Source organism: Amphiprion ocellaris, chromosome 20 (assembly GCF_022539595.1).
Source record: "Amphiprion ocellaris isolate individual 3 ecotype Okinawa chromosome 20, ASM2253959v1, whole genome shotgun sequence".
Classification (NCBI taxonomy): domain Eukaryota; kingdom Metazoa; phylum Chordata; class Actinopteri; family Pomacentridae; genus Amphiprion; species Amphiprion ocellaris.
The window spans coordinates 17907016-17927858 of NC_072785.1; the positions used below are offsets into that span (position 1 = coordinate 17907016).

At 42.2% G+C, this 20843-nt stretch overlaps 1 protein-coding gene across 5 annotated transcripts; it reads left to right on the forward strand.

Moving 5' to 3' along the window:
* The first annotated feature begins 217 nt into the window (after positions 1-217).
* On the forward strand, positions 218-20770 carry cep170ba (centrosomal protein 170Ba). 5 transcript variants are annotated; one of them, XM_023290869.3, is made up of 20 exons: positions 218-427; positions 1617-1754; positions 3396-3485; positions 4315-4393; positions 5065-5123; positions 5976-6132; positions 9402-9530; positions 10278-10429; positions 10601-10772; positions 10876-11819; positions 12034-12192; positions 13005-13143; positions 13263-14903; positions 15657-15903; positions 16281-16413; positions 17500-17634; positions 17718-17806; positions 18249-18342; positions 18430-18481; positions 18586-20770. In XM_023290869.3, exons 2-20 carry the CDS (start codon positions 1650-1652, stop codon positions 18813-18815), a joined length of 4806 nt encoding a protein of 1601 aa, XP_023146637.2. In that variant the 5' UTR covers positions 218-427; positions 1617-1649; the 3' UTR covers positions 18816-20770. The 5 variants fall into 5 exon arrangements, with proteins under 5 accessions (XP_023146637.2, XP_023146633.2, XP_035813401.2 ...); XM_023290865.3 differs by having other exon boundaries at positions 10278-10772; XM_035957508.2 differs by having other exon boundaries at positions 10278-10772; positions 15762-15903.
* The last annotated feature ends 73 nt before the right edge of the window (positions 20771-20843 follow it).

The window sequence follows — 20843 nt, forward strand, 5'->3', positions numbered from 1 at the left end:
ACCTCTGCGTATGATATGGTGATATATAAATAACATAAATCATAACCATTAAGCTGAATAAAACTAATATTTAATCGTGCTGTGTTTTAACCACAGACTAGAGGGCGTGGCCTTCCTTTTCTGTCCAGCGTGGATGTATTTTGCTGCACCAGTAAACCGGTCAGAGTGAGACCTCCTCACTGCCGTCCCCTCTCTGATCGGACGGTTGACGGACTTGTCAGGCTACGTCACCGTCTGCACCGGAGAGAGCAGTTTCGCCCGGTTGTCATTCCTGGAGGAAGAAGAGGGTGTGATCCTCACTTACCTGTCCGCTGTCTTACCTGGAGTGTTTGCTGTAACTCCGTGTCGGTCGTCGAGTCCCCCCCCCGCCGCCGTAGGACGCTGAACACTGGCTACACTCAAAAGTAAGACGGAGAAGGCGTTAAAGGTGAGTCGTTGTTGGAGAAAATCCTTGGAGAAAGCTCGTTTCGGTAACCAGAGGCTCACCGACGTTAGCTAAACAGCCTCACCGTCATACACACACACACCCCAACGGTCGCCGGTATAACTAAAACAGGACAAAACCTTTACGAGACAATTAACAGGTTGTAATTTAAGACGTAAAAAGCGGCTAATATTTGTGGAAATAATTAGTTGGCTAAGGTAACAGGAAGTAGAAGCTGCTCCAGAAGTTCACGTTAGCTAACTCTGCCTCAGCAACAGGTTTCCCAGCAATTAAACACTCACCGCTGAAATGGGACTTCATACCTGCTGTTTTTTAATTAATGAAGTCTGCTTTTGTGAACATGGCGTGTGTCCTCTTCTGACACATCAAAACCTGTTTGCAAAATATGTTCATTCTCGTTGTTTAATTGTAAGACAGCAAGACAGGTGTTGTGCCAAAAACTGTCTCTGGATTATTTGTACCGCCTCTGTGTTCTGAATTATAACAAGATCCAGTTGTTTTTAACAGGTGAAGTGACTTTAAAAGACCAGTTTAGCTCATGTCATACACTTTTCCACATTTCACAAAGTTTCCGAAGCCCCTACACTTTGACTATAATGTTAATAATGCATTCAAATGACTTGATTTCATTCATGAGCGTTATATGTTTACTTAGATAGATAGATAGATAGATAGATAGATAGATAGATAGATAGATAGATAGATACTTTATTAATGCTGAGGGAAATTCAGAGAGATAATTTCTTTTTTATATAAAACCCTTCTATAATTATTGTTAATTACAATCTGCATAAGGATATTTGACTTGCCAAACACACATAGCCCTAAACCCAGTTAAACTATGCTACTGAATCACCTATAATTATCCTAAATGTCCTGGCCTGATTATGCTGTATATTGCAAACATTTTATTGGTCACTATTAATCATTTTATAGTTTCTCCAGGACACACCTTTGCTGTTACTACAGACATAAAGCTATTAGTATTTCCATGTCGTGACTGTTGGAGATGTATATTAATCACGCATTGCAGTTTTTGACATGACACCGGAATTGGTTGTACAAACAAGTCTGAGTGAGGTGCGATGACTTCCCTTCAGTAATCTCTTAAGAACAGCCTGCATTGTACTCTGGTATTGAATTTTGATCGAACTTAACTGTCTTCTCCCAGGATGCTAAGAAGATCCTGACTCGTGGCCCCAACATGAGTGTGACATCATGGTTTCTGGTCAGCAGCTCTGGCACACGCCACAGGTTGCCACGGGAGATGATCTTCGTCGGCCGGGATGACTGCGAGCTAATGCTGCAGGTGAGCTTGGTTCTGTGACCTTCACGTTTACACAGCAAACACCCGCAGAGTGTCACGTGAGTCCTAACTGGCCTTCGCAGTAACGTGTGAGAGATGGTCAGGAAATGTAGCATTGCTTTACGGTGCTGTCTGACAGGATAGCTAGTCGCATAAACATGTTCAATACCAGTGGGAGGCTCCTTGCATGCTTTGCCTGCGTGCATTTTTCTAGCGTGTAACCTGGTGACAGTGCCGACACACAAAGTTGTCCCAGGCAGCCTTTCACACAATGACTTAAAAGCCAGCTGAGGCATTCCACTGTGTTGTTTTTTGCATGCTTTGTCTGTTATAAACACAATTTCTTTGTGGTCTTTGTGTAATATTCTCCCTCACATTTTCTTCTCTCTCTCTGTATTTAGACCAGTGAGAGAAGAATGTTGCCTTTGCAGTTGTTTATACTTTCCTTAGTTGGCGTGTTATGCTCAGAAAAGCCCTGCCAACCACAAAAGACGGTTAGATTGAAAAGTTGCTCATGTCCACATTTAGGCGTCGCCTGATCCAGGAAAAACCTCAGCTTCTCCCAGCCTGAAATGATGCAGACATTTCTATTGCTCAGCTTAAGTGCTCAGGATGGTTTCCTGACTTGGCACACAGTCAGCTTCAGCCCCAAATTGTATTTGACCCTTTAATGTTTGGGGCTTTTTTGTGGATAGCTCAGTGCATTTTTTTCCCTTCGCATCACAGCGGAAAGTCTGTAACGTGAGAATCCTGTTTGGCGTGAAAGGCAGAGATTCAGTTGAAGTGAAGTCTTGTCATGTAGCACACTTGAAGTCTTTGCCTCTAATGTTTGGACTTTCCATGACAACTGGTGTTTGGTCCATGCCTGCATCTCCATGAGCAATAATTAGACCATGTGCCTGCTATAATAATAGGAACTGCATTTTCTTTCTTGTGCAGTAAAGTTTGTTTACTGTTTCCTAGTGCCAGAGCTCACATTTTCTGCCTGATAAGGGGGGCAAAGTGAAGCTGAGGAATGTGGAACTCTTTGTGCTTCTGCAGTGTGCATAGTTACACTAATCAAGAAGGCGATCTAATTGATAAACCCACCACTTTAGGCATTACTGTGTTTATAAGAAGTTATCTGAAAGTGAACAGGTCAACAATGACAGTACACACAGCATCTAAGTCCTATTTTATCCCTGTTAGTGGCTGGTGTGGAAGAGTTTATGACAAGCCTATAAATGGTCCCCTGGAAAACAGTGCTAATTTTACAAATGAGTTTGGCATTCATGTTTTGTCTTTGTGATTTCTGTGACTGAGAGGCCCAGAGTTGCCTAATGAGCAGAGAAGAGAGGGTGAGTCAGTCAGTCGGAATCACTTACTCAGTCTGCACTTAATTGATGAAAGCATATTTTTAGAGAGGGTATGTGCACAAAGACTTGAGCTCTGGGAGTACCGTTCAGTAGATGATGACCATCTACTGGTTTCATCTACTACAATATTTCACGACTATCGAATAATCTACATACATTTTCTCAATTAATCATTCAGTTCCTGGAACGTCTAGAAGTACCTATTGCAGTTACACAGAGTCAAAGGTGATGTCTCCAAATGATCAAGAATTAATTCCAGCCTGGCTTTTGCTTTACTTGTGTTTCACAGTCTCGCAGTGTGGACAAACAGCATGCTGTGATCAACTACGACACAAACACAGATGAGCACATGGTGAAGGACCTGGGGAGTTTGAATGGGGTGAGTAAATCCATCTGTAGTGCCTGACTACCTGCCTGCCTCAGCCAGAGTGATAAAAGCCACTGGGCTCTCTGAAGGCTCTTATCTTGAGTCTGCAATGATTCTCCAAGCACCACATACAATCTCTGAGAGCCAGAGACCGTTGGTAGAACAGTGTGACAATCAGGCGACTAGATTTTCCTCCTGGCATGGACCCCTTTTTGCTTCCCATTCGTTCTATCCCGCTCCCCCTCTCTCTCCCTTTGCTGCTCTGTTGCCACTTCATTGCACCATTATCCCAGTGAAATCCAGAGTTGAGCAGTGGGAGAAACCATTCATTGTTCTCAGAGAGTGTTTCTTTTGGCCTCGGTAACCGCAGCCAAACTAATCAGAGCAGAACAGTACGAGGACCTGTAACTGAAATCCTTCCTCAGTTACCTTCGTTTAGTCTGTATAGAATAAGATCGGGACTTTTCTGCACAATGTTATCCTTGTGTTTCTTTCCATTTAGTGATCTAAAGATAAATACTGGAACCTCTCTTTTACCAATTGCTAGTTGAGGCAAAAGATAACCAAACTCATCAACAAACTCCACCAGTCCTGCATATGTTGTTTTTTACCTGCCATTAGGCATTCCACAAAAACTAAGACTGCAATTGCATAACAGCATAATCTCATCAGTTTGAATGTGCTGTTGGATTAACTTTCAGTGGGAAAAGAGCCAATTGCAAAGCACCTTACAGAAACTGGATGCATGCCACAAGGAATTAAAGAGCCTGTCCCCGGTGAGGTCATTAATGAACAGTGAAAACGATATGAGTTCCATGTCATTTTTCTCTGTATTTTGCAGACATTTGTGAATGATCTGAGGATCCCGGATCAGACGTACATCACCCTCAAGCTGTCGGATGTCATTCGCTTCGGTTATGATATCCTTTTCCATACATGTTATTTAAATTTTACTTAAATTCAGTCGTGGTTAGGTTTGTATCATTCATGCATTTCAGTATTTTTGCTCTACAGTTTAAGTTGGGTTTCAGCAGCCCACATTGAAATGAGCCAGTGGTTGGCAGCTGTTCCACTCACACATTTATTGACTTTTCTTTCCCCGCTGTGGTCCGTCCTGCCATTGGCATGTTAATCCTCTGCGGTTTTGCAGTCAGGGGTTTTAGATTATGGTCAACTGTGAACAGAAAAGCCCCAGCACCCTTTGAACCCCAGACTAGAAAACGTATGAATGGGGAAATGTAGTTTAGATAACCAGAGGGTGAATAGTTAAACATACACACTCGTTTTGGAATCCTTGTCAGCAGAATTGAGCTTGTGATTTTGCATGTTTCAAGTAATGTGTCACTGAAGATACGAATTTGTAGAAGAAAACACTTTTATCTCCTCTAGAGAAAAGGTGGACACTAGATAAAAATTCAGTGAAAGAGTACTAACTGCACATTTATCATACTTAAGGTAGCAGATTCTTGTAGTTTGTGTATGTTGTCCCTTTGCTTATGTGTCCCTCAGCCCAAAGCGAACTGTGAACTAGATTTAGATTATACATTGGATTACAAAAATGTATGTTTGTGTACTTTAACTCCCTTTGCACATGCTCATGTGTACATCCTGGAGAGGAGTCAGCACAAGGTCCCAGAGGAAGCTCTTAAAGTAAGTAACAGTGGCAGCCTGTTTCTCTGTTAGTCTTTAATGCATGCCATGGATCCCTGTTAATAGTGATAAACAGCTTACTCTTAATGTAATATGTTTATGTGTTTCAAAATAATTGCATTCCAAGTCACTAGAGCTTTTCATGATTATTAACTTATTTTACAATATTTGCTTTCTTTGTCTGACAAACCGTCAAACAACACAAAGGCTTTAAATTTATGACGACTAAACAGAAGCTTTGTCTTGTAAACTTGTATTTTGGCAGATAACTGAGACAATGAACTAGTACATAAAATTCTATCTGGTTAGTTTCCTGAAATAACTATCTAATTAATGATATAAACTTAACCGTAAGCAAACTTTCAATTGGAGGCATGGATTGTGATGTACCGTGTATTGACCTTAGCTCAGTGCTGTGAAACAAAAACTATTCTTGTTTACTGCCCTTTCACAGTACCATTGCGTGTTTTTCTATGTGCTTATTATTTATAATTTAAAAGTTTGTTCCTTCATGCAGACAAATTGCCAGGCATATATTAATAATGTATACCATAATTAATCCTATTTATCTGTCATTTTATTCTAAATAAAGATCTAGATTGCATCATTTAAACGTCAACACTCATTTCTACAAGTCGATTGATACTTTTTTTTTTTTTGCAGATGGAATCAAATAAAGTGAAGCTTTTTGTAAATAGTAATTGTTAACAACATGATATAGGAGCTAAAGCTGAGGAAAAGTCCCTGTTGGATGTGCTTCCTTATAGTGTACATGCATGAGGACGTTACATCTGTACTGATTGTTGGCAGATGGTTTTTCACATCCTGCTTCCCTCCTGTATCTGTGTGCAGCATGAGAAATACACCAGCCAGTTGCAGCTCGGTATAAAAGCCCTGGAGGCCAAGGCGAAGGAAAAACAGCAGTTCCAGAGCTCAGAGAAGAGCAAGGACTCTCTTTCCAATGTCAAACATCAGGACAGGGCTGAGCGTAGAGCCCACTCACTGACAGGTAAACAACTCACACACTCCAAAGTAGCAGATACATGTATCAGCAGGAAGGCGGCAGGTTTTATGATAACAGAAGTAGGTTAGCTGTTCTTGTTCCCTGAGAGGAACTGTTAGAAGTGAAGTGGATTTGAACTTCCCACAAGGAAGAGGAACTCTTTGTTAGTCTCCATGTGCTGCATGACTTTGGCTATAGATCCCTCGATAGGGCGGCTGTGGCTACTTTAATTAAGAGCTTCCCTGGTGTGAGATTAGGATGCCATGTGAGCAGAGAGGCTGAAGCTACAATCCTGTGGTGTCAGTAAAGAAATAGAGGTTGGCAGAAGAAGTATACATGAGCAAGGGCTTCGCAGAAAAGCTGCAGGGTGAGGAGTCGAGGTCAAGCAGCCTTATCTCTGTCAGCCATGCCTGACTGCTGACGAGAGGTGGGGTGCTGCCAAGCACGCCAGTGATGGTTCAACACGTGCTGTCGGAGAATTAGAAAGGCTTCGAGGTTTTGTTAAGTGCCAACTTGGCACTTCTGTCATTGTAGCTGGTAGTGAATTTGTCACTGCTTTTATTTCCAGTTGCTCTCATGCCTGCTCACTCTGCTGGGAGATCTAAATCATGTTTTACAGTACAGGCAACAGTGTAACAGTCAGGGAACTGTTAGTTCAAGGAAGGACTTTGTGAATGAAGCTCTTTCAAACTGACAAAACCTATTCCAGATGTTGGTGATCTAGCAATTATTTTGCTTTCTGCTCTGCAATGTGAGCTGTGAAGGAAAACTACAACGGGTGCTTAAAATAGAACTTTTCCATCAGCAGCTTGATGTTACTTAGTTTCTTACAATTGAGTAATTGAACTGCAGCACTTTGAGATACAATTTGTGAGCTCTGTTTTCAGAAAGACATATCTTAAGTGGAGGTGAGTATGATTATATTGGATGCAGCTACCACAGTGATCCAACAAACCTGTCATTGCAAACTTATGTTTACTGGTTGCTTTGCAATTTTTGCCTGCATTCAAAGTAGCCTTGCTCTGTGGTGCTGTGAGCCACTCCACCGATAAGATAACAAAAGTTCCCCTCACTCTCTCACTAAATGTGTAGCCGCAAGTAGATAAGGATAATCTTTCACAGTATGTTACAGAAAATAAAGCTACATTTGTGTTAGAGTAGCCACTTACAATAAGTGGCATTGTTAGATTTTGCAGATAACTAATTAGAGATACCACCTCTCACAATAGCAATCTGTGTTCTTTTTCACTTCATTTATTTAAAGGAACACATTTAGGAAAAAATGCTGCTATTTCCTTCACAGTGAGCCGGCATATCTCTGTTGACTTCATGCAAATACATTCTCTGGCTGACTTTATTTGAATGGAGGCCTTGATATAGTGTTGTGTGTTTTTTTGGCCTACTTTGGATAGAATGTTTTATATCGGTTGTGTGTTGTCTGTGTTTTTTTCTACTTCCACAAACCTAAGACAATTCTCTCACTAACTTGAGTGCTGAGAGAGCTGTCTGTATCCTTTTCTCTGTGCTCTTGCTTGTTTTCTCCTGCAGCTGTACAGGAAGTGGAGTGAGTCCAATCCTCCAGCTGTCTGCAGGGCAGGACACTTCACTGTACAGCGTGTGACTCAGTCAGGCCTGTTTTACTCTGCCAGGACCTGGGGCTGTTTAGTATTTAGAAAATGGGTGTAGAATTGACAGTTCACAGTCTTAACACTGTCAGAGAGGAGCGCTCTTAGGCGGCTCACTCTCCAACCAGGAACCGCTCGCTGTGATGAACGACACGGAGGCTTCTCTGTACTTGCAGCAAGGGTAACCCACTCTGTGCAACGAGACACTTCTAGTGTACGTTACAAAGAGGTGGTCCCTGTCATTCTTTATTTATACAGGTGGGTTACAGGATAATGATATGCAAATAGACCAAAAATGGGAGTGAGTAAAATGAATGTGGGTGTGGAGAAAAGTAGAAAGAGTAGAAAAATATAATGTGTGTGGTAAATGCATAGCTTATATAGGAAAACATCATATATCACAATCAGGGTTAACACAGTTCACAGTACAACTATTAATGATAATATAAAAATATAAAAAACCTTCTAACAAACACTAGATGATTTAAAATGCCCTAATGCTTCATGCTTTTTTTTTAAGTAATTGCTCATGTTACGACTTGTCCAAGTTCAGAGAAATAACTAAGGTAGAAAAATAATCCACATACTTTTAGGACTCACATGTGCCCATGTACATAGAACAAGAAATAAAATTAAAACTGCCGCAGTATTTTAATAAATAACCCTTATAAACCCCTTACAAGAGAAGACGGTAAAACATCAGGACTGCTGATGTATGTTTTTAGTTGCTTTTGCTCATTTGTAAAATAACAAAACATAACTTTACTTGGTGCTCAGTGCTCTTTAGCTGTGGCGCTCACCCGTGTTTTCTAGAACTAAAATGGGAGAGTTGAGTAAGTGGAAAAGAATTGGTAGCGAGGCCCTCTGCTCCTCCTGTCACTGTGTTGATGTCTTATTGTGTGTCCAAGGCAACAGTGGTCAAGTGCTGCTGATGCTTGGGATTGTGTAGCCATATTACAATCCAAAGAGCTTGTTTATCCGATCTATCAGGCCAAAAAGCAGGATCTAGATTATCTGATTAGTGCGGTATAGGCTGGATGGCATGTGTGGACGGGTATGTCAGGCTATATGACAGATCTGATGAAACACCAGCTCAGAAACATCAGCAAACTGAGCTTTGATTCCTCTGGTTGTAAATATAAAGGGAGTATACCTACAGAAGTCAACAGTGAGTTTGAATGTCTACAGGAAGCCTTACTTTAGATGCCCTGATTATCCTATATCCTGCTGTGTATTTTTTTTTGAAGATTAGGATTAGCTTTGTCGTCCTCATAAGAGGAGGATTATGTTTGGTGGTTTGTGGGATACAGTTGGTATCACAGTTTTACCCTTACTATTCTCTCTGTGTCATGGGAATGTGTGGAAACAGTGAAAAACCCAAAGGCTACTGGGAGTCTGATAGTGTGTCCTTCTGACCTCAGATATTGTGTAACATTTTGTAGTTGCAACAGCAAACCCAGACAAAACTTTGTTTTGTCATGTGACTAACATAAACTTATTGGCTCATAAATACAGGAGCTGGTGTAAATTCAGTCCTTTGCCTGACTCGGACTCTGTTCCTTCCATTCCTCCCTGTATCCAAGTATATTATGTGCCTGATGATCTGTGTGGGTCTGTGTTTATGCCTGAGTTTGTGCGTTTGTCTGCTAGCTGCCACAGATCCTCCGATTTCCAAGCCTACTCCTCTGTATGGCCAACCGTCCTGGTGGGGGGAGGATGAGGACCCTGCCAACAAAAAACAGAGCAGAGGTGGAAAACTGCCAGAGCAGGAATCTCCAGGTCAGTGAATGCATCTTTTATTTTTATACAAATGTGCAATCCACTGACTAAACTGTATTCATGCTGAAGTGTACCGTATATAACTTTAAAGCAAAATATATTGTGTACTGTAGAGTTGTTTGAGCTATATTTGTGTTGGATATTCCCACATCTGCGAATTAGATCCTAATTTGTAACGACAAGCTTTTTGTGGCACTGCTATGTGATGCTGGTTGTGGGTCACTGAGAGATGGATGGTGTTAAGCCCAAGGCAGGTCTCTGGCTGCCAGTTGTGGACTCTTAGCCAGGCCATACCATGCCAGGCCAGTGGGCAGTGCCTGTCTGCCTCGTGATGGATTATTACCCTCTAAGCTCCTGGAGGGGGGGAGGAATGGTGATTGTTCTCCTCATGTTGCCCAGACTGAAACAGATTATTCCCGCTCAGCTACCCTCCACTGGAGTCTGAGCTCCTGAAGTGATATTTGGCCACATCCAACTGGCATCCAAAGACCAGCTGGAGGATTTGTTTTAGCAACCTAACAGCTGGAACCCTGATGTTATTTGTGGGTCCTATTTTCAGGAATTATTTATCAGTGATATCCCAGTTGATTCCTTAGTTTTCAGTTCTTGTAAGTTTGAGTTGCAAAGCTGTAATTGTTGCATTTTTTCTTTATTTTCAATGAATACAGTGAGAGGATTATGTACGGCCATCACTAAAACTCCTTGTGTATATGTGTATTTATTGTCATCTCACTTTATTGATAACAGAGCCTGCTAAAGATGTGCCCAGATACGAGGTCAACGGTTCTCTGTCAGACAGTCAGGCCAAATCCATCTTCTCCTATCGCCGGGAGCCCAGCTACTTCGAGATCCCAACAAAGGAGTTCCAACAGCGACCTACCAAGAAACTCGAGTCGCAGGTCCATGAGGTTCCAACAAAGGACACCCCAGATCCCTCTCAATGCATCCCTTCCACTCCCACACCCCCCATAGTCCAAAGCCATGCCTCCTTCACCATTGAATTTGATGATTGCACGCCAGGTAAAATGAAGATAAAGGACCATGTGACCAAGTTTTCTTTCCGCCAGCAGCGCAAGCATTCTCCAGTAGAAGTTGCTACCACACCTACTGAAGTGTTGTCAGCAGAAAGCAAAGTTGCTGATTGGCTGGTCCAAAGCAACGCTAGCATGATGAGGAGGAAATCACAAGGTGAAGACTTGTACAGCACAAACAGTGACCCGTCACTTCCGATGAACACCAAGTGTGAGTGCCTTATACAGTTTCTTTTTATCTTTTTATGTTTATAAAGCTTTTGTTTTAATAGTGTGCTAACTAGCAAGCTAATTTGTTGTCTTTCCACCATCAGCAAACCACCATGAAGATGGCTCTCACAGTGATTCAGGACACCTGTCAAGCAGTGGAAAAGATCTTCTCCAATCAGAACCCCAGATTGCATCCCAGGGTTCTCCAAAAACCCTGAGAAATTCCGAACCACAACGCTTTACCTCCCCTGACTCTGAGGAACCTTTGTCCTACTCGCCACCAGAGTCTCAGTCCCTTTCCAGTCTTGACAAGGCTGAGCCCCACCAGGCCTTTGTCATTGAATTCTTTGATGATAACCCAAGAAAGAAGCGCTCCCAGTCCTTCACCAATAACACTAGCCCACCAGAGCCCTCCAGCCACAGGCTCCAGCAAGAGAAGGCAAAGAAGAGCACAAGCCCAACTGGGGAGAGAAAAGTTCCACCTCCACCCACCACAACTCCCCCAACCCAACGATACACAATCCCTCTCAAGGACCCAGCTCCCACAGTACCCCAGAGAGCTGGCTCTCTACGAAGGGAAAAGACAGATGATCGAATCAGCACAGGCTTTTCTTCCCGCTCCTCCTCCTCTGTGTCTACAAGACCCTTCAGCAGCGTGGGCCGGAGATCTAAACTCGCCCAGGAATTTACTGCAGAATTTCTCAAACAAGCAAAGCAGAACTTATCTGCTAGCTGGGATAAAAATAGTTCTAGTGCCTCAAGAGCAGCTAAAAAAGAGACAGTGACAGTATCACAGTCTGACCAGAGTACTACTAGCCCCCCTCGATCTGATGGAAATTACCAACCTAAAACTTCCTCCCCTATCCACCAGCCTGTTCCCCTCAAAGCCACGGTCATGCCTCTAGCATCTCAAACTGTGGAGGTCAAGAGTCCTCATCGTGGATCAAGAAATGAGGAGGAGGACAGTCTGAGTGACGCCGGAACCTACACTATAGAAGCAGATGTTCCAGATAAAGAACTGGAGGAGGCAAGAAGCAAGATTGACCAGGCAAGTTGTTCTATCAAATTTATTTTTGTTCCAAAGAAAATTTCTTATGGCTAAAAATCAAAACATGTTGCTTAAAAGAAATAATCTGGCTTTGCTGTACACCATTCGCCTCTATTTCTTAGAATGAAGTCCTGGTCACAATGAGCCATGGACACTAGCAGTCACACTTCCTCAATCCTTGCACTTATCACTTGCAATGCTTTGTTCCTGACAGGTGTTTGGTGTTGTTGAGAGTCCTGAGCGAACGAACCTGAGTGAAGCAGAAACATCATCAGCATTTAGGCCTGTTATTGTTCAGGGCAGGGAGGAGCATAGGCAGAGTAGCTGTGGGGAGGTGAGACCAGCTCCAGAGCAGGGACAGGGTCTGGTAAAGGTAAACCTTCCTGCTCAGAGTGGGATTGATGAATGGATGAATAATTTTTAATTTTAACACCAGTTCTAAAGACAATTAATGAATATGTCGGGCCATTAAGCCACAAATGTCTAAATGCACAAATCAGTATGCCTGGCTCTCTTGATCTTACTTCTTGGTATTTTCTCTCTTCTTTGGTGTCTCGTCTTGGATTTATTGATTCGCCTCTTCTTTCCTCACAGGTTTTGGGTTCATCATTGTTTTGACTTTTCTGTCTAACCAAATTTAAAGAACAAAATCTATGTTTGTTTGTATAGCAGTTGTACTACACATAGTCTTAAAACAAATTTTCCCGTTTTTTGTTAAGTTCATTTAAAGGTCCCATACTGTGAAAATCCATTTTTACTGTGTTTTGTGGTCGTTATAAACTTGGAGGTGTAAAATGAAAGCTGTTACGACATTTACTTGTGCAATTCTTCAGGCCTCCCACACAACTAGTTAGCCTCCCAGTAATACCAACTAACCACAAATCTTCCAGTGCATTATTCTAGAAGGGGGCGTGACCAGCAGTAGTTCCTTTGTTTTTGGTTAGAACACCCCTAAAACAAAGGGTTATACAGTCATGTTAAAAATTATAATTTTGTCGAGTATTTTGAGCTAAAAACTAAGACACACTTTGGATACGTTTGAGACTGTGATTCGTTTGCTGAAAAAGGAAACAATATGGGACCTTTAACTAAGTAAATTATAGAATCTGTTAACTGTGCGGTTCTTCAAAAGGTTTTGGTTTCTGCCTTTAAAGATACTGAATAAGTTGTATTTTTCTCATGCAGGTTCAGCCGGCAGGTGCTGTGTTGCAGGGGACTCCTAAGTGGATGTCTTGCTGGGCCAGCTTGGCGGACAGCTACACAGAATCTGGCCCTTCGTCTGGCCTCTTTGACATCCCTTCCCAGATGGAACTGTCAGGAGGGGGTAAGCCACCTGACGAGACATTGGTCTATTTGAAATGATAATGAGACACCCTGATGAATATGAATGATACTCAGTTTCAGTATGTGTCGTTAATATGCATTAAAACTGCTCCACTTCAGCACGAGCTACAATCATCCACAAGGCCACACTCAGCCGAAACCACGACATCACAGATGCCGACGGTTCCAAAGCTCGACGCGTCCTGCCACAGGTACCGCTGGGGGAGAAGAGTGACGTTCCAACTCCCAGCATTCATGTTCACTATGACCCGCATTCAACGTTCGATGTAGGAGACAAGAGCTTGGTGGCGCCCGGCTCCCAAGACAGCATTCACAGGTTAACAGTGCAGGATGACGTAGAGCCTGACAGTCTGAGTGATGCCAGCAAATCAGATGACGGATCCATCATAGAGCAGAGGAGGAGGCCACTGTCAGACGGAGAAGAAAAGCAAACTGAGGAGAAGCCCAAAGTCCCAGCAAAGTCTACATCTTTCTACATCGGGTCGGAAGACGAGGTGTCCAGACCAGAGCGGGGAGGCTCAAAAACCAGCACTCCGAAGGTTGAGAGGAAACATGTGACCAAAACTTTCTCAACAGCCACTCTGATTAAACAGAAAGGCAGTCAGGACTTTGGAAAAGTAAAACCTACTGTATCAACTCCTGCCCTGGGCCAGGGGACACGGAGTCCAGAGTTAAAGGAGGGCTCAGTTTCCCCATTAATCAGACAGGAGAGCTTCACCAAGGAGCGGCCCAGCAATCCACGACTGCCCAACATCTCGAGCCAGCCTGCACAAAGAGACCTAGTCCCTGAATTATTTCAGGGAGCCACCAGTCAGGACACTCATTCTTACCTCAAAGAGACAGAGAATGTCCTGGCTGTTCTAGAAGCAAAACTCCAAGCAGGACAATCAGGGCCCTCTCCGTCTCCTGTTATGGACTCTCTTTCTGGGGAGTCTGATGTGGATACCTCTAGCACAGTCAGCCAGCAAAGCAATAAAACCAAGCCAAACACAATGACGAAAAAAACATCCGTTAGTGGCTTCCATAGAGAGAGGTCTTCAGCTAGCACAGCTAGTCAGGACTCAAATCATCAGTCCACATCATCAGAAAAGCACCGTCCTCTGGGAGCAGACAGTAGAAACAAGACTGAGTCTGTCAGGAGGCCGGTTGGACTGAGACGTAGCGTGGGGAAATGTGGCTCCACAGACCTTAGCGATGACCCTCAGAGTTTACCTTACTCTGATCAGGAGTCTAACAACCACCAAACACGCAAGAAGTACACCGTGCCCCTTCAGAGGGAGGACGGCAAGAGCACTAGAGCATCCCAGGCCCTGAGTCGTGCCAACAGCTTGTCAGCTCCAAGACCTACCAGGGCCTCCATGCTCCGTCGGGCTCGCCTGGGAGAGGCCTCTGACAACGAGGGCACAGAGACGGACAGACTGTCCCAGGAGACAGGCAACGCCCCACCTAAGCAGCCTCAGGAAGCCAAGAAACTTTCCAGGCTGGATATGCTGGCCATGCCTCGCAAGCGGACAAGCTCATTCAACACACCCAGTGACACCGAGGCCTCATCCACCCCGCAGTGGACGGGCAGGAGCACAGGATTTTCTAACCGCAGCACAGAGTTAGGCGGCAGCTCTTCTCGAAGGGCCTCTGCTTCAGCGCCAAAGCCTGTAGAAAGGCCACAGAAAGCGCCGCTCGGCAAAACCCCAATCACTCGTGGACGCTCCAGCAGTACCAAATACGCCAGCAGCACAGCAAGTGAGTATCATAGAAGCATGTATTATATAATTGTTTAACAGAGTTAAATATTGACTGCTCTAAACATCCACTCAGCTTTAATCAATCCTATATTGTAGAAAAGAAAGACAAATTTTGTCCAGTATGTAGTATCTAGTATGAGCCAGTTATTATACTGTCTGTCGGGGAAATGATGCTTCAGTTCTGTATTTCAGCAGCTTTATTTTATAAACCCAAAGCTGTTTGTTGGGAAGGTAACTTACTCTGGGCTTTCACTAATATCTGTAACATTAATGGTGAAAAAGCTTTAGATAATCTGGTCTTTCATCTGCGCAGTGTACTCATACAGAATATGGTGATTATAATCATGTTTTTGTGTAATCATGCTCTGAGGATATTGTGGTTATAAGGATTTTACCATACTGGCTCTTTACTTAGCATAATATGTCTAACAGTACATTGAAATTTTTTTTAAACTAACTGGTCCTTATCTGTTCCTACTCATACTGTACTGTGGAAGTTGAGTGCTCATTTCCATTTGTGAGGGATTTTGAACCTTTAAAAAAGCAGTAAATGTGTCAGAAAGGTAGAGATGAGGGCTTCCACAGCATATTTTCTGTCTCTTGTTTTGGGAAATGTTTTGGTGACTCCACTGGAAATACTTGGTGGTGTTTTTCACGGCAGTATTCTTTCATGGCATCTTCTTTTCTCTCCTCTTTTTCCCAACTTCTCTATCCTCACTTTCCGTAACTCAAACCGACTCACGACACCAAGGCTCTAGGAGACGACAGAAAGGCTCTGACTATACCTCTACCTCAGATGAGGAGTACGACTCAAACCAGAGCACTCCTAAACACAAACGCTCCCAAACTTCCCCAGCTTCTTTTAGCCCCCGTCATCAGCCTCGATCACAGCCGGTGGTTGCCATGCGTCTGACATCTCGAAACAGAGATTCTGAAGAGGAGAACCACGAGGGAGAGGCCTTCCAAAATTGGTCCTCTCACAGTGCTGAGATTGCACGGTAAGAAATATCAAAGATTTTCCAGTGTAGATGCTTTGGCTTTCCACAATTTAAATCTGTGTTTTTATGTTGCCTCACTGATAAAAATGGTGGTTTCAGACTTGAGAATTTATTTGCAATATATTTTTATTTAGACTCATGTGTGACTAGGAAGCCAGTACATTAATAAATAAGATACTAATTTGACTGGTCAATTTACTACTGTGTCTCTAATTTCCTGTTAAAGAGGTATCAATATTGGCAGTGATGTTTCTATGAGTTTGTTCTGTAGTGTTACAGAGCATCAATATAAAGAAAAATTACTTGTGCATTCAGCAGAAAATGGTTTTTCTTACCTCTGTTTTTTGTTCTTATAACATATGATCCCTCCCTGATAGGTTGAGTCAAGATCTAGCCAAAGACTTGGCAATCTTGGCCAGAGAGATTCATGATGTAGCAGGCGATGGTGATCCACAAAACCTTGGAAGGGAGGGCAGTGCACCTGTCTCCACGGTGACCGCTCGTGAACAGGTACATCAAAGATCTTAACCGAAGCTTGTTTTGAACACAGTTAAATATATGACAGTTGAGTGGCTGTATTACAGCAGTATCTGTGTGACTTAATCCACACTTTTAGCTGCAATATGTATAAGTGGTGGAAAAAAGTTTTCAGACACGCTTAAAATTTTACATGATCTCAAATATTATCATGAAATGTCTGTGGAAATTCTTTTTTGTGTTTTAAAATGTATGGCTGCTTTAGACAGACAAACAAATACAAATGATATTTTTTTTTGTTTATTGTTTGCAAGAAAAACTAACAAAACTACATTCTACTAAAATGACCCAATACTCAAAATTTCTTATTTTTATGGAACCAATCAATTTTAAGTTTTTAATAGCTTTTAATAGCTTTTTTAGGATTTGTTCAGTATTATGGCTGCAATTGGACTAAAAGAAATTGCTTGTGAAGAGTGCACCTAAGAGTGATTCTTAATGCAATATACATGCAAATGTACGGTGTGTCCGAAAACTTTTTCCACCACTGTATGTCACAATTCACTAGTAGATCTTTCATACAGGTTTTTTGGTTTTATTTACTATTGACAGATGACTGGGAGACAAAAATAAAAGTTTTAAAGTCCCTCGATCAAAATCTGCACCCCAAAGCCTGGATGTGGATTTTTGTGTTCAGGGTGAAAAAGAACAAACTCTTTAAAGACACTCAAATGTAATCGCTCTCTCAACCCTTTTGGCATTTAGGAAAATCCTAATGGACTGGAAATCATGTTACAATCATGTAAATGCTTCAGTCGAGCTGAGGGATCTAAATTACTTTTTGCTGCAGGGACACAATGAGATATTCAAATTTGCTTGGGAGCTGGTCATTGAAATACTCTTACATACTCTAATGTATATAAACTGTAGTATTAACTGATATAAAGCACAAAATACTTGCATAAATTGTACATTTCCCTGGTTTTGCTGTTTCTTAAGTTTAACAATAAACATCTCTTTCTCAATCAATACATTTTAACACGATTAGTTAAGTTGAGTTTCCAAATCTCTCTCTCTCTGTCCCCTATGACTAATTTCTGGAATCTGATTGTGTTTCAGCTGGTTCAGCATATTCCAGAGGCTGGATTACACTACCAGAGAGTCCCACCAAGTTCTACTCCTACGAGGGCACCCGACCAGAGCCCAAGTGACCTTGAACATAACTCTAAGCAACAAGCTCGAAGCAGAGATGAGGTTTGAGACTATGTACTGCTTGGCCTCATTTTTAAAACTTCTGTGATGGTGGATCATTACAAAGTGTTGTGTTTTTCCTCCAGGTTGTCGTGGATAATTTGATGCTGAATCCAGTGTCTCAGGTTATCGTTGCCATCAGAGAAAACACGGAGCAACTTGCTGACAAAATTAAGTAAGACGTTAAGCAAGCAGACATCAAATACACTTCCGTACACGCCCCTCCTTCCCCGGCTTAATCTGTCTTTTATGAAAAACTTTATTGATTCTGTCTGACAACCAGACTGCACTAAGCATGTAATCTTATTTAATTAGTGCAACGTAATGAGTCAGCTCACAGACAGTTAGTCTGACTGACAATATGAGATGGAGAACAGAGAGATCTAATCTTCTCAGTAGATTAAACACACATGAAAACAGTTTCCATTGTGGTGTAGCCTCATGTTCTTTTTTCTGGTGCTTATTTAATAATAACAACAAGATATCAAGCCTGCTTTAATTTGATTTACTTTACTAAGTTACTAGTGTTAATAACAATGTTTTGGACATGAAGTGAAGCTTGTTCCCCTTTTTGAAGAACAATGAATTCACCACTGCCCTTGGTATTGTGCACACAGGGTACTGTTCCAGGACAGGGTGGATATCTGGGAGGAAATAGAGGCAAGGGTTAATTCTGATAATGATGCCCCTGTTGTCAAGACTTCCAACAAGGTTAGTGATGTTTTGTGTTCACTTTCAAGCAAAATGTATACAGGTTAATGCTGTTTGTTTGAGCTAAGTCAAGCGTCTGTATTTCAGGAAATCACAGCTATCTTGAGAGAACTGAGGAGAGTTCAGAGACAACTCGAGGGTGAGTTAGTCCAGACCATCATAGACAATGTATATTTGAATGATTTTTATAGTAAAGATATTAGCTAGTAGCTCATATCTTGTCTGTTCTTTTTATATATTCAGTCATTAACACAGTCATGGAACCCAGTGGGCAGCCCGAAGCTACCAAACCCTCAGCCACTGCCGTCTCCTCCTCCTCTTCGTCTGGAGTTCGGTCCTCTAGACCTGCTTCCTCACGAGACTGGAGAACAGTTCACTCTGTTACCAAGCGTGGCGGTGGCCCGAGGCCCAGCGAGAGCGTCAGGAGAGCAGCTGTGACCCCAGACGATCTCAGAGAGGGATATTTAGTCTGAGATCTCACACCAACACACCAGCGCTGAACTTCTGCTATAACTCCACAAACCCAGGTGCTGGATGATTGTGAAATGAAACAAACGGGGGGAGAAGTGAGACTGCGCATCCAAATATACACACTACTGCACTGTGAGCACTACACACCTACATGGTTGTCTAAATAAGCAGTCAAGCTTGCACTAATCGCCCTTAAAACACGCTGGAGTGGGAGGCCTGCATGTGAGGTGATGATTTAAGGAAGTACTGTAATATTTCAGTGAATCTCGCCTTCACTTCTAAAGGGCTACAAAACTATACTTGATTCTATGTTCTCATTATTTGCCAATGATATGACCAGCACAGCTAATTTTAAAAAGCTCATTGTAATTATTTGGTTTAGCCTGAGCATAATCATCTCAGGGAAATCTTTAAATACATGAAATATTTGTGACAAATCACATTTTGGAGGTTCATTGATATTTGTTTTGAGAGTAGAGCGACCTGCAGTTATAGCTTCCAGATGTTGGTTTACTGTGAACTTGTATCCTCAGTAACCCCATTGCATTTCCTTATATATAGATTTTTTTCCCATGTTGTTGTCTTTGTTTGCCACTTTCCTCTTTGTGGACCAGATTTATAGAAGACTGTAAAAAGTATTTATTAGGGCTCTTTTGTGAGACGCTGTGGTATTTTGTAACTGACACAAGATGACTTTGGGAGAGAGTTAGTGGCCTCTGATTCCAGACCAGTTATTGTTTTATTGCACAGTTGCTACAAGCCGAGTTTGTGTGTCCTTGCTCTGGTAACATTTCTTCCCTCAGTAGATGGACATTACCTGTTTTGTCCCTTTATCCTTCAGGAATGTGCGATGTGAATAGAAGGAGGGGCTCGCTCCACAGTTTAGCCACCTCACAGTCACATACTCAAGTGGCACGACTTTCCAGTCATTCCTGGCCCCTTTCTCTCTCTTTTGAAACGTGTGTTTTTTACTGCATCGTGCACAGTTGGAAGCTTAAAACCTCTGCTTTGGTTGGTTCGTTGTTTTCCATGCCTGAATAGCACAATTAGCTGCGAGGGTTTGGCCAAAGACAATCATGAAACAGGAATAAGCCTCCTTTATCTGTGTTTGTACTGAGCTCATCACACCACACCTTACTTCCATATGGTTGTTAATTATTCTACACACTAAGAGCTTTCAGAGCACTGCGGTAAGAGTTTGACATTTCCTCGGTCTGTTGAGTCATAATTTCGCTTCTGTGGATTCCTCACATGACAGGAGAAGTAATGTAATTTTAGCTCTTATGTTGACATTAGATTGTTTGAAGCTGTAAATCTTTCTGATTTTTAGTTGGTGACATTCTGTAGATGAGTGTAAATGTCTAAAGATATCTATATGTTCATAAATTACCTCTTCAATCTTGTCTTTTGCACTACGGTAGTACAACATTGTCCCGACAACCTGAAACGTTGCAAACTGAAAGCTTTTACTCTCCTGTTAAAGATTGTAAGCATCTTATACTGAAGCAGGGAAGACAAGGCGACCCAGTACACCAGCAAGTTTATTTGTTCTCCTCTTCCCAGTCCAGACTGTACGTGTGATTGTAACTGGGAAGTATCTACAAGTGCCACATAGCTGTGTGGGATGATATTTCATGCAGCCAAGTTAAAGTGGTTGTTTACAAGCTCAAGCAAAAATTGAATGTTTCTTTCTTAACCAGTTGCTGCTATTCATCTTCTATGGCATAGTGTTTTCCCCTTTGCTTTATTCCTACAAAGTTCCAGAACGTAAGAGAGCTGAAATTGAAATCTTGTGTGTCAAATTTGTGTCCCTTTTTTGATATTCAGTTTCTGTTTCCCCCTCCTTCTCACCCCACATGATTTGGTTGTAATTTGTTAGCTGGTATTTATGTTTGGTATTTGTGTACGTTTATAGATGATGATTCCAGATTTTTTTCAAATAAATTTCATGAGCAAACCTTTTGATTTTTTTTTGTCATCTATTGTTTTCTCTCACTACACTTTTCCCCCTTTTATCTCCTGAGTAAATA